This window comes from Nymphalis io, chromosome 22 (assembly GCF_905147045.1).
Source record: "Nymphalis io chromosome 22, ilAglIoxx1.1, whole genome shotgun sequence".
NCBI classification, from domain to species: domain Eukaryota; kingdom Metazoa; phylum Arthropoda; class Insecta; order Lepidoptera; family Nymphalidae; genus Nymphalis; species Nymphalis io.
The window spans coordinates 616,839-631,807 of NC_065909.1; the positions used below are offsets into that span (position 1 = coordinate 616,839).

General features: G+C 37.9%; 1 protein-coding gene across 1 annotated transcript in view; it reads left to right on the forward strand.

The window, feature by feature from the left end:
* Positions 1-14,969, forward strand: part of LOC126777044 (uncharacterized) — a 138,602-nt gene that overhangs the window by 111,582 nt on the left and 12,051 nt on the right. The window contains exons 6-8 of the mRNA XM_050499893.1: positions 7,682-7,848; positions 9,159-9,291; positions 10,853-10,977. Of these exons, the coding sequence (XP_050355850.1) occupies positions 7,682-7,848; positions 9,159-9,291; positions 10,853-10,977 (425 nt within the window). The remainder of the gene's footprint in view (positions 1-7,681; positions 7,849-9,158; positions 9,292-10,852; positions 10,978-14,969) is intronic.

The window sequence follows — 14,969 nt, forward strand, 5'->3', positions numbered from 1 at the left end:
TATATTCTTTTATAAAGTAACAGCGCGTAATTTCCCACTGCTGGGATCCTCCCCTTTAGAAGGCTTGGAGCTTATTCCATCACGCTTCGCCAATGCGGGTTGGTGGATGGATACAATTTCTCATGGTAACAAATTCTCACGACACATGCAGGTTTCCCAATATTCGTTTAAAATTGACATATTCTAACCACTAGCCCATAATTGATAGCCCATATTGATAGGATACACAATATAAGAATATATCAATAATATAAAAGTTTGATTTCCAAACGGCACATATAAATTTAATTATCTTCAATAATTTATTTTGTTGCTTTTGGCCTTTTAGGATGCTGATATAAATTGAATGGTTGTCACATATGTGACGTCACGCCGTTGTGTAGTAAAAATATAAAATTATTTAGTTATTTATAAATATTTTTTCATTAAGGTAGGCAGCCTGGCAAATAGACCAACTTATTGTAGTTGGTCACCACCGCCCATAGACATTTGGGATAATAAGAAATATTTACCCTCCCTTACATCCCCAATGCGCCAATAACCTTGAGCTCCAAATTTTTAAGTGCCTAGGGGCATGGTCAGGGAATATAAGGTGCGCAAGTGTGTGCGCAAACACATTTGCAATATTGAAGTCACACACGTCGTTATATTTCCAACTTCCAACCTATGGCGTATATATTTTATGCCACCCAAATTCAACATTTAAATAAATCAAATTGAAATATCATGTTAATCGCAACAATAAACAAACACACAACCACTCTATGCCATTAGACTGGACATAATGCCATAAATTAACCACAAACAATGGGGATTATCCTCAGTGGCCTTATTTTGATCTTTGTTTACTATAGATACGGTAATTAAATGGAAATTCATCAGCAATTAACTCGTGCGTACGTTGATGGTGACGTGTTATCAATCTCCATTGTCCCGGTGAGACCACGTGACACGCGACGCTGACGGGATAACGTCGAAATGTGTTGAATAAGGCCGTCTTCATACCCCTTTATGATGCGTGTAAAACGATACATTTTTATTTGTAACGTAGGTAATAAATTGTGGTATTACCTGTTAGTGCTGGTGATGTAATCGATTACAACAGTGCTATTTTAACAACAGATTCATAGCAATAGGCTGTAATTATTGAAGACAATGTTTTTTTTTAAATATATAAGCTAGCGCTTGACTGTTATCACACCTTATGGACAGTGATGATACAGTCTAAGATGGAGCGCGCTTGCCTAGAAGATGCCTATTCACTCTAGAATTGAAGGTACCCATATTGTAAGTGGTGGGAAAAACGGAGGTCGGGAGGGTATTCCAGATCTTAGCGGTGCGTATCAGAAACGAGAAAGCAAATCGTTTCGTACGTGTCTTAGATATATCAGCTACGTGCAGATCTTTACGATGCCTCGCAGTTCTGTAGTAAAAAGGTGACGGAGGAACCAAATTAAATAGTTCCTGGGTACACTCCGAAATATATTCTGTAGAAAACCGACAGACAGGCAACCTTACGATGGTGTTCCAAGGTCTGGAGTTTTGCGACCAGCACGACGATCTACTGAATCCAAAGCTTTGAGCTGGTACTTAGCAGAGCCGTCATATATATGGCTGCAGTACTCCGTGCACGATCTGACTTGGGCTTGATACAAGGTCAAAAGCTCCGGTGTGAAGTACTGTTTGACCTTATTGAGGATACAAAGTTTTTTGCCAGCAGTACCATGGACAAAACATCCAATTCCCAAGGTATTGTATTGCGTATTGGCGCTGTTACGAATGGTTTCTATTGCTCACAGCGCCAATATGTCTAGGAAGTGATGAAAAACCAGTCTGTCTGCTGTTATAAATTAAAAAAAAACAACACACAGACTAAAACTGAACTCAAATAACCTTAAAAATATATTTTTTTAACAAGAGGTGATATGATATTATTACTTTTCCATGAATCGGGGCCCATAAGTGAAGATAGTGTTATTTAAGCCTAGAGTAGTGGAATAAGTGTGATTGACAAACGACGCGGTTTTTACAACGTTGTTATAAGTTGAATAATAGTTAAAATATACTTTTCTAATACATTTTTATCCTGGATTTGGATTATGAATTTTTATATTTCTTACTTTAAAGAGAATTGTTAATTATATAGGTTATTTATCATACGTTTTTTGGTTTTTAACTGAAAGGAAATAAGACGATCAATAGTGATGTTTGGTTTATATTCAGAGTATATAACTGTAAATAAAAACATTTCGTCATTTAATGACGAAATGTTCTGGGTTCAATTCCCAGGTCGAGTCAATAAAAAGTTATTGGGTTTTTCTGTTAAAAAATTCTCAGTAGGAGCACGAAGTCTGGAAGTTGGAAGTGTGTACATGCCCGTGCCTCGGAAAGCACGTAAAGCCGTTAGTCCTGCGCCTGAACTCTTTCCGGTCGTGTCAGATTGCCGTCCCGTTGGATTATGAGAGCTAGGGAATAAAGAGTGCACCTGTGTTTACGCACACACTTGTGCACTATAAAATGTCCAGCGCAGTTGGCTAATCTCTCTTGAGATTAGCCGCCGTGGCCGAAATCGGTCTGGAGGGCCTTAATATTATAATTCTTGTAAAAATGCCTTGTAAAAGGTGAAACCTTTTGTATTATTGTATCTTTATATGATACCTTTGAAATATGTTATATGGAATAAAATGTACATATTCATATTATTTTTATTAGGTTTCAGCATTGTCAATTTGATTTAATAACTTTTTATAATAAAGCAAATGAATTCTAACTCGAAGTAGCTGTAGGTGATTCTGTAAAGTGTTACAGTTATGGCTTCTTCAAATAGACGGCTTAAAATAATATTAAGGAAAATATAACACGTGTTGTGTAGCTCAGCCGCCATTTATTAAGAGTTTAGCGTACATTTAAGAAAAGCATTGTACTTTGCACATCTTGATAAGTTTTTATCCCATTTTACGATTCGTTAAAATAAAGAAAACATTTTTGTGAACTAGGACTTTTTAAAATTAATATATATGATTGTTTTTATAAACACATTTTGTTTGTATAAACACACAGACGTACTGCCCGTCTCTTCATCTTCGTCCTCTTGATAACAAGGGATATTAAAAAAACTATATTGTTTATATATATACATATATCAATAAAAAGATAAATCGAATATCGATAAACCTCAAATGAATCTCACGCCTATTTTTTTCAAGTGTTACTATAAGTGTCCATTTACAACTATATATACTTTTTTGTATAAAATTAGACATTTATATACAAAATGCATTAATATAAGTGGAAAATTAAAATTAAAACCACGTACCGTGTGACAGAATCTATTAAAAACATTGATAGAACTTTAATAAATTATAAATAATTAAAATTGTCATCAAAAAAACTTTATATATATACATATAGGCCTCTGCATCTCTGACAGATGATTTAAGTGGCATCGTGAAGGCACTTGCGGTTATTACTGAAAAGACCAATGCGAGAGAGGATCCTTCGGCCGCACTTCCGACAAGTGTATGCGCCCCCAGATGGGCGGGGGTTTGAAGCCCGCTCATGACGCCTAGTGCGTTTTTGCGATTGACCTTCGTGAATAAGGCGTCACCACTTGGCACGGTCCTCTGCCAGTTCCTCCCATCGATTGCTAGGGATGTTAAACGCAACCGTATCACGCTTAGCGCAATCTTTGTAACGGAGCATCGGCCGCCCAACAGACCTCTTTGCATCCACAACCTCTCCCAGTAATATTTGCCTTGGAAGACGAGTCTGCTCCATTCGATGCACGTATCCCAGCCACCGTAACCGTTTTTTTTTTGAGAATGGCCATGATGCTAGGCAGCTGTGCCTCGCCTAGAACAGACTCGTTTGTCACGCGATCCTGCCATGTGATGCCCAGAATGTTCCGAAGACAGCGCAAGTGAAATGTGTTTAGTCGGCGTTCTCGTTTTGCGTACGTTGTCCACGTTTCTGCTCCATACAAGAGTGTGCTTAGGACACATGATTGGTAAACAAGCATTTTCGTTTTTACCGTAAGGTGTCTGTTATCCCAAGCCCTTGTACAGAGCCTCCCGAACGTAGAGGCTGCTTTGCCGATGCGGAAGTCGATCTCTGCATCAAGCGAGAGATTGCTTGACAAATGCAAAGGTGCGCCGTTAAGCAAGATGACTGGTTGCTCTAAACATCCTTGCACTAAAATAACGGTCTTCTTGCAGTTTATGGACATTGAAAAGAGGTCGCACGCTCTGGCAAATTTGTCCATTAGACTCTGGAGTTGAGCTTGGTCATGAGCATCGAAGGCAGCGTCGTCAACAAAGAGGAGACTGTTTACAAATAGGTCCTCCCTGTGGCGTTTGGACTTGAGCATTGAGATGTTGTACAGCCTACATGACGATGTTAGCATCTCGCATATCCTGAGGGACGTAGTTTTCTTCCCAGCACTTGGCCAGGTGGTTATGAAGGATGGGCAAGAGGCTCTCAAGCTTGATGACTTCGGTGACAACATCGTCTTTTCCGGGGCTCTTTCCGCATTTGAGCTTCTTGACGGCCAGATAAAGTTCCTTTACTGTGGGTGCAACGTCTAGCTCGTGCCAAGTTGCCAGATTCGGGACAAGCTCCACTGCTTTTGGCTGAATATCCACTGGGCACAAGTAGAGCCCCTTGTAGTATTCTACCCATCTTGCCATCTGACGGGTGCTGTCTGTTATAACAGAACCATCGGTTTCCTTGAGTAGGAAAGGTTTCCTTGAGTAGTAGTTCCGCAAAGAAGCGCGTGCTACGCTGGAGTGAGGCTTTTGCCTTCGTTAGATCTTTACGCGTCGCATCGCAAGGGTTAAAGCGAAAATTTAAAGCGGCTTGGCGTTTCGAGGCAATCAAGGGAAGTAAGTGCTCCTCGTTTTCTTGAAACCAGTCGTAAAATTTTGCCTTTTGATAGCCAAAAACCGTGCCTGCAGTGTCAGTGAGAAGAGACTTGACTTTTTCCCATTTGACTCGCGCTGATGACGTACTGTCCCAAGTTGCAACTTCTTCGCGGACGAGTTCCCCAAATGACTCCACTACTTCCATGTCACGAGTCTTGAAAAGATTTATCTTTTTTCGACCGAGTGGATTGGAAGAATGGACTCTCCTAGGGATAAGTCGGACTTTAGTAGCAACGAGGCTGTGATCGGTGTCGCAATCGGCACTGTGAAACGCCCGCGTGTGGAGCGTTTCCCGTAGATCCCTCCTTCTTGTAAGAGCAAGGTCTAATTGGTGCCAGTGTTTAGATCGAGGGTGCATCCACGAGACTTTCCGCATCATTTTGCCTTTAAAAAAGGTGTTGGTAACACACAACTGGTGCCTTGAGCAAAACTCCAACAGTCGTTGTCCATTGTCGTTAAGCTCGCCTATGCCGTGTGCACCGAGGCATTCAGGCCAGGCTGATGTGCCCTGACCGACGCGGGCATTAAAGTCACCCAAAATATGCAGTCTGTCAGTTGGTTTCACCCTGCGCACTGTCTTGTCGAGCTGGCCGTAGAATTGATCCTTGGTCTCAGGTTTTGAACTAAGCATCGGTGCGTAAGCGGAAATTAGCGTGACAAAGCCGCTTTTTGTGTTTAGACGCAAGACCATAATCCGCTCGGAAACGCCTACAAGTGTCTCTATGGCGTTGATGAGATGGTTTCGCACCGCGAAACCTACACCATGCTCTCGTGTTTCCAAGGAACTCTTGCCCTTCCAGTAAAAAGTGTAGTTAGCTTCACGCAGAGACCCTTCGTCTTCAGTTCTGGTCTCTTGTAAGGCTACAATATCGATATTGAGCCTTTTAAGCTCCACGTCGATACTGTAAGTTTTGCGCAGTTCTTGGGCGCAATCGGAGCTTCCGTCGGTATTCGGGAAGCCTGTCCTCATCGTTCGGACATTCCATGTCGCAAAGCGCATGTAAGTTGGTGTTTGTTTTGAGATTTTTGTTCCTTTGAGCAGGTGGTTAATGTCACAGCGTCAACGTCTAGCTGTAAGGCTTGTGTTCGGTTCACCCAGGCGGAACAAGTTAACGCTGAGGCGGATCAGTACCTTATTGATCGGGGGCTGCCCGACTTAAAACAGGCGGTAACTGATCAATGGATCTACGATGGATCCTCCTACTGTCAAGAGTGGCCCCTGGCGTCCGCACTTACGCCTATTCGTGCTGACTTATAACCGGTGACTGCCACTCTCTGTGTTGTTTTCCACCTGCAAGACCGGTGAGCGAAGTGTCCTCTCCGTGGATGCTGCTACGCCTGGGCCAGGCGACTTTATGGCAACACGGGCTTGCCCAGTACCCATGCCAACCTCTCCTCCTCCCCAGCAGGATCCGCAGGAATGACGAGTCAATACGTGTGGTGCTGGTTTGGCCACAGGTAACTGGCTTACGCCTAAACGGAGGCACCGCTCCGGGTTTAATATTAGTTTTCCTTCTTCTTTGGCGTGACGCTGGGATAATTTTGGGAAACAGCGTATCAAGGAGAGGGGGGAGGATACTGTGGTCACGGAAGATACAGGAATGTGACACTAGTAGCTAGAGCAGTCCTGGGTCGCGTACCCGTAGTGATTCCAAACAGCTATCGGACAAAAAAACTTTATATATCTTTATATATATAACTTCATATATATAACTTTATATATATATATGGAAAAAAAACTACACGTAAATATATTATAAATAAACGCAAATTTAATCTTCACATACCCACCCTATAATATATCCAATAATCTCCATTCATACTTAGAACAAATGACAACAAAAGTAAACGCTTGACAACATCATTAATAACCGCGACGCGTGTAAGCAGCCTTAAGCGTGCGGATTATGTATTAACTTTTGTTAATGAACGATAATTGTTGTAAGCGTAGCGTAATCTACCTTAAAGGGCTGTTATACACTCTTTGTCGGGGGATTTTAGCGGAACGTTTGATCAAGATCAGTATTTTTTTAATAATATAATTATGATCAAATCGGCTACAAATCTATCATATATATGCCAGCCAGTACATGTCTAGACCTGAATATTACCCCACTCGCCCCCAATACTTTCTTAGCTTACAATAAACTTTTGTTCCAAATTTCATCTTTCTAGGCTAGTTTTGTATGTGCATTGGCTAATAGTCACTCATAATAGATTCTAAAAGTATAGATTAGTGCTCAGTGCATATTCTGCCTGATGCAAATCTTCTTAGAAATTATTTTCCATTGGGATTTGTTTCCCAGCTCGAGTTGGTTAAGGCGCTTATATACTCGATTGTAGTGATCGATGCGCTTAACGAAATATCTCTTAACCGGCTCTTACGAGACCGACGGGGTCAGAGGGGGTGGTTCCATTCGAATCCGCTGGTAGGATAGAAAGTAAATAAATTCTCTAGATCATTATATATTTACCGATAAATAAATTTAAAGCTCATGTTAAAAATAATAATAAATAAGGCGTTATATACTGCACAAGATAATATAAATGATAAAAGTGCTTCGAGTTGATTATTGATGTACGTATATTATATATTAGATTTAATATAAAAGATTATCTATTACGTTTCTTGCCGTTTCTTCTCGATATAATTCCGAACCGGTGATAGTTTGAATTTAAATTGAAGATTTGAAAGGTTTTAAAAGGGTTTGTATTTTTTAAAGCTTAATTCGATTTTGATTCGTATAATGTTTTGTTTTAAGGTACGGAAGCCCACACCATTCGCGTTCTCAGTCGGTCAAAGCGCAAAGATCCCGTACGGGAGAGAGACAGCTTCTAGGGCTACCTCAGCAGCGAGCGAGGGTCGCTTCCATGCCAAACACTGGCGTCGAGGAAGAATATTACAGACTAAGGCATTTTAGTATTACTGGTAAGTGACACGCATATTTTGACATTATTAAAAGACCTTTAAACGTACTCTTTCATTAGCAGCCAGGGCCAGCGAACCAGGGTCGAAGAGGTGTGCTGGACGGGAATAACCTTGGTTATGAATGAATCGGCTTATAATTAACAATTTTGTAATTGTTTCAGCACAAAAGCGTTTCTTTATCAATAACGATTCTATTTATTTTTTTTAAATGCCCCGTGTATATAAAAGTAACTTGATAAATCGTTAAAATAAATGTAACTCAAGGTGTCTGGATAACTAAAGGAAACGATCTAGTCTAGGCTATAAACTGTACAAATATAGGAAAACGAATTACCGTTTTATTAACCGTTACAGAAAGCCAAGTTAAGTTAAGTCACACCTTAGGTTTCAATATATTATCCTTTTTTTTTTTTTTTTTTATAGAATAGGAAGGCGGACGAGCATATGGGCCACCTGATGGTAAGTGGTCACCAACGCTCTTAGACATTGGCATTGTAAGAAATGTCAACCATCGCTTACATATCCAATGCGCCACCAACCTTGGGAACTAAGATTTTATGTCCCTTGTGCCTGTAATTACACTGGCTCACTCACCCTTCAAACCGGAACACAACAATATCAAGTATTGCTGTTTTGCGGTAGAATATCTGATCCTAAGTTATAAGATGATATTTTAAGTTGTATTGAACTCAGCGCCTATTTAGATCTCACTTCTTTTGTCGTTAAAGTCGACAACTAAGGCATATATTATTTCACATTTATGTTTTTGATAGGATTTAGAATTTATCGAATCATCTGCCGATGTCTATATTATATACTCACTATTATTGTAAGCTGTTCTCTGTCTTATCAGCATTTACTTACATTATTTATTTATATAAGTGTAAAATGCCTCTTTGCTAAATACAAAAAAAAACAATTGTGTGCAAAAGATAATTTATATAATTAGTAAGTATTCGTAGATGATAGCATACCTTGGGAATGAAACGATCGCCTACTGGCTATTTTTTCATTACATAAAAATTGCCAAAAAAACAGCTAAGATTTTCTCGCTGCTTTTTCTCAATTTTCGCTTTAATTAAATAAATGTGATAACATTTACATTTAACTAATATTAAAAAATCTTTATTCAACTTAGAAACTTATCGATTCTCAAAAATCTACCACCGGATCGGAAAGAAACACCTCAGACCTAAGAAGAATCGGCGAAAGAAACTCAGATTGAATATATTTGTCTCATGATCAATATAACTACAATAGACTATATTTATGGTCATAAACAAACCAGTTAATATCGTTCATATCGTTAGGTAAAGGAGTCGTCAACAGGGGGGACTCATTGCGTTCGCGGAGATCACGATCCAATACGTCGGTGGCGTCGAGCGCGTCCAGCACGGAAGCTGTCACGAGAGCGTCTGCGCCGTGCTCCTTGGCGTCGTCCAGGTAAGAAATACACTAACATTTCTGATTACCGAGCACACTTGAAGAGATACTTAGACACGAAGGTCATAACTGAGATTCATATCCGTACAAGCGCTGAATGCGCGAGATTAATGTGTGCGTATAATAAATCTTTCTTTTTCAATTATTTTATTATTAGTAAAATGAAAAGTTAATAAAGTTGCGATAAAGGAAAATATTCTAGTCAAATTATTCCTTAAGGTTCTTTCAGAGATGAGTTCTCTGCCCACCAGTGGAGCTTTTACGAGCAATTAGAAAACGTATTTATTAGATTACGAGGCACTGTACATAAACAGGGATTATAGAGCATTAAAGCATAGTGAGAAGCCGAGATAGTAGAGATAGATAGAATCTTAACGGATGATCGTGGGTTCAAACCCGGGCAAGCACCACTGAAGTTTCATTTGCTACATTTGTGATTTAATCTTGTGCTTGACGGTGAAGGAAAACATCGTGAGGAAACCTGCATGTGTCTAATTTCACTGAATTCTGCCACATGTGTATTCCAACAACCCGCATTGGAGCAGCGTGGTGGAATAAGCTCCAAAACCTTCCTCTCAAAAAGGGAGAGGAGGCCTTAGCCCAGCAGTGGGACAGGCTGTTATAGAGTACTGGTATAGAGCAGCACCCACTAGCCTTAAGAAGTTAGAGGGTTATATCCCTTACATACATAATTATGCCCACTCACCATGTAAATGAAATTTTACGAGTAATTAGACCAGACATGCAGACATGTTCCAACCCATGGAAGCACTTATAAAAAATGTTAAGATTTCAAAGATTAAAACATTTAATGGTGACAGTAAAATTATATAATGTATTGTTTATTATATAAGAGACAGAACATTATGTTATTAATACTATAATGTACTTGGCCTATATTTCTACTAATATATAATTCTTATTTATTATTAAGGGTATTTATTGATCAAGTAAGATTGTACCGGACTAGTTCAGGTGAAAATCTTAATTAAATAATACTTGGACAAATAACAAAGCATTACTAATAATTCCATTTTGTCTTCATTTTAAACTGAAAACAACCCGCAAGATATTCGTGTAGAGGGAGGTGTTTATAACATAATATATAATCAGACGAATACAATAAGATGTCAGGACTAAATCTACGCAGTACATAGCACTAGGTGGCGCGGATACCAGTGAGAAATTCAAGCAATAAGCCTTCTTTATAATATAGGTAAGAGGACACGCAACCACCAACCCATAGATCACCTGATGGTAATGAGTGGTAGCCACTGCTTATAGACATTGACACCGTAAGAGATATTAATCATTCCTTATATCGCTATTGCGCCACCAACCTTGGAAATTAGGATGTGTCCCTTGTGTCTGAAGTATTTATCACTGGCTCAATCTACCTTTCAACCGAAACACAATACTGAATATTACTATTTGGCGGTGGAATATGTGACGAGTGAGTAATACCTACCCAGACGGGCCTGCACAAAGTAAAACCTTCAAAATCCTCTTCACCACCAAAGAACTTCAAGTTGTTTATATAAATATCCATTTTGCTTAACAGGGATTCTTCAGCCGGTCTCAGTACATATAGAGTGCTGGTGCTGGGGGGTCCAGGTGTGGGCAAGTCGAGCCTCGTCGGGCAGTTCATGACGTCAGAATATCTTCACGCCTACGATACCAGTATTGGTAAGAATCAGCTTCGTAGTTTATAAACGATGATGTGACGTAATGAATGAAATATTACAACATATTTGCCGCTTCGGATTTATTTAACAAAATAAGTAGTAGATATATAAATTAAATTCAAATATAGTATAGATAACGAGGTCTCCCACTAGGACTTTTGAATACTATTTTTTTTTTGTATCTCAACTGACATGGTGTGCCCTTGGTGTGGCTTATCTTTATTATCCATCAATGTTATTTGAACGTGCCTGCAAAATTTTATTGAGATGCCAAACAGTATCACAATTACGAATTGATTTATTTTTATTACAAATGTAGTCTGACGAGCTATGCATAGCATATGGACCATTTGATGGTAAGTGATCACCAACGTAACATAGTAACATGGCATAGTAACCATCGCTTATATCGCCAATGCACCACCATTCTTGGGAACTACAATATTATGTCCCATGTGCCTGTAATTACACCGGCTCACTCACCCTTCAAACCGGAACATAACATAAAGTATTGTTGTTGTAAGGTTCTACTGATTTTTAATAATTATTTTGAGATTTTTAGAATATAATGGTAATATGTTTAACTAAATTAACACTGGTTGGAAATTATTGAGCGAAAAAAAACTACGCGATATATAAAAAAGAAACAAAGCACGGAAAAATTAACTCGTTCGATGGTTGCCGGGGTAATTGGAAGAATTGCAAATAAAATTGTAATAGAATTGTAAAATATTAATTAGTAATAAAGTATATAACAAGATACGTGTGGAAGAGAATAAAATGTTAAAAGTAAATGTGAAGGATTGTTTTACTGGGGCATTCTTACACTGTTTTGCGGTAGAATATCTGATAAGTGCTTGGTACCCAGACGAGCTTGCACAAATCCCTACCACCAAAAAATATAATGAAAATATGCGATATAAATATAAGTTTGCAATAGACCTCGTAGAATCCAGATGGCTTTTTTATTACGTCATGCTGGCATGGAATTCATGCCAGTTGGTGGCTAGACAAATAACATCCCTTCATTCTTCTAAAAGTATTTTGTTTGTCTTTGGTATTCCAGTCTGTCCATAATCTCTAAGTCTTCGCTGTCGTTGGTATAAGATACTGAATGTTTCGTGTGACGCGATATTTCAACTACTGCATGGTGTAAGCTATCGTTTAGTTATAGCTTTCTCGTCGCTCTTTTAATGACGATGACCATCTCGTAATCTAGTGTGCCTCGTGACAAGATGAATTAAAATATAATTTACCACCGGTTCGGAATGTAGTTACTAACGAGAACATATATATTTCTTCATCAAACGATTACAACGAATAGCGTTTAGATTTAGTAATCGATTTGTTTATGCCCCTATATCTCAGTCTCATAAGATGAACGAAACAAAACATTGTGCTCTCTTTCTGTATATACATCCATAATCAACAAATTACATATATCCTCTCTCTAAAATATGTATTTGTCAAATAAAAAAGATTTATCTTAATTAATACATCTGTTGTAATTACATTGTATCACGTTAAACAGTTTTTATTTTGTAATGACTTTAGACTTTATTGATTACATTAGACGAATTATAGTCGAAAAAACGTTTTTCAAAGTCTAATTATTAATTCTTAATACTACGTGTATTAATTTGACTTTGAATGTGATTATGATCATTATATAAAATATACTAAATATTTTATTAATATACATTATATAAGTCTCTTTATGATGTTCAATTAAGTAAATTATTATACCAATTTTCGTTAAAGCTTCTATCAAACAAATGCTATTAACTACAATTTCGTATTAAGCGTTGTGGAAGACATTTAATCTACACACCAGAGATCAAAGATCCCGAAGAAGTCGGGCAATTAGGCTGAAGATTGGACGGATCAACAAATATGTCTAGTCATGAATAGAAATTCGACCCTGTTGGATTCCAATTAAACTGACGACTTCTGAGTGTGACGAAAGTTAGACAGTTAAAACTTTTGTCTGGTACTGTCATAAAAACTTTGAATAATGATCTGATTAAAGAAATCTATTATGTGAGTGGATTTTTTCATCAGAGTCATAAAATTGATTGAATTTATTCGTTGGGAAATTCATGACTTAGTTAAATTCCAAATCCTTACATTCATGTACAATGCAATACTCATACTTATTAAAAGTCAAAGAAAAACTAACACAGGCTTAGAAATAAAATCGATGAAAGAACTGCTTGGATTTTGTTGCTTATTTTGTTTCATTATCGTTATATAATTCAGTAACATTTACAAAACAACTAAACGGAACTGTCTTTTTTGACCGTGTAATTGCTGCTGGCCTTCATTGGAAAGGGGGCAAATACACGGTACCATATTAGAAGTCATATATCAATTTAAACATCAGCCATCACGTATCATAACTATTAAAAATTATACTAAATCATAGTATTTATATGAGTAAACTATATTAATTAAGATAACTCTATATAGGGTTGGAAGGTGATAGCCTAGATAGATAAAATATGAAGAGAAATGTTTAAGTTTCGATTAGCCAGCTATTTTATCTTCTTCTTCTTCTTCGAGTGCCACTCCTACTAGCGAAGGTTGGCAGTCAGCTTTAAATACTCCTTCTTGTTCTTCGCGAGGCGAAAGAGTTCGGCAGCACTCGCGATTCCCGTCCATTCACGGATGTTACACAGCCAAGACTTTTTTCTGCGTCCAACAGCTCTCCTTCCGGCAACTTTTCCCATCATAATGAGTTCATATCTTTCATGCCTAAGCACATGAGCTATTTTATCAACAAACTATAATCTTTGTTGCAGAGTCTGGTTTGAAAGGTGAATGAGCTGGTGTGACTAACGACTAAGGGGACAAAATGTCTGATACCACCATAGTTGGTGGCATATTAAGTAGTGGCTTACACTTCTTACATTTTAAGACGACTGTATTTGGGCGATGATGAGCATCAAGTAGCCTATTGGCTAATCTGACCTCCCGTTAGGATATATGTACATACATTTATTTTATTTCTCATTTCTTTTTTATAAAATTAATGCAGAGATGAGAAACAGGACACCTGTTGGTATATTGTTTGTACCATAATCCATTCGCGTTGGTTCTAACAAATATAAAGCACTTCTTCAACCAAGGACACTTAAAAGTTATAACACCAGAATCCTTTTCACACCGAAACACAACTTTTATATATAAAGTCAGTACTTTATTCAACTACCAATAATCAATATGTTTGACAGTAGAAAAAAGTACAACAAGTTAAAACAGTAAAACACTTCAATATAGTTAAAGTATATTAAATGTAAAATTGCTACAAAGGCCCATAACATAGAATAACTGACGTTTGCGTGGTATTTCTCCAAACGACAAGTTAGTTAAAGTCCCTCCACTTGCACATAAGAATATTATTAATCGAAGGGCAAGTAAGGAAATGGTTCAGTTGTTACTTAGTTCTTTTTTAAGGCGTTGGTATTGTTAGATAATTATATACCTAGAGCATTCCCAACAGGATTCAACTTGTGGTTGTATGGCTTTTAGAAGCCAGGTAATGTCAAAGTTTCAGTTCCCGAACCCTTGGGGTATTGTCACAGTTATTGGCATAACTTTGATTGTTAAGTAAGTGGGTTAGTGGAGTATTAACAACGTTTTAGAAATAAGTCTTGATAGTTTCCTAGAAAATTAGAAAATAGTTTTGGGTGGTAAAATCTGTCCTGTATTAATACACCGGTTCGGTTAGATAAAAAATATGAAGATTTTGTCGAAAAAATTAAAATTGAATGCACTATAAATAAAGCCTATGGTCCTGCGCCTGAATTTCCGGTCATGTCGTATTCACCGTCACATTGATTACTTTAATAATATATCCCGTGTAGTTAGCTTTAAAAAAGGCCAAAATTAGTCAGGATGATGTTGCCCCAACATCATCACACCATCTTTGCATAATATATCCAGGAACTCCAAATAGGGAAACAATTCCCGTAACAAATATTATATACTGCT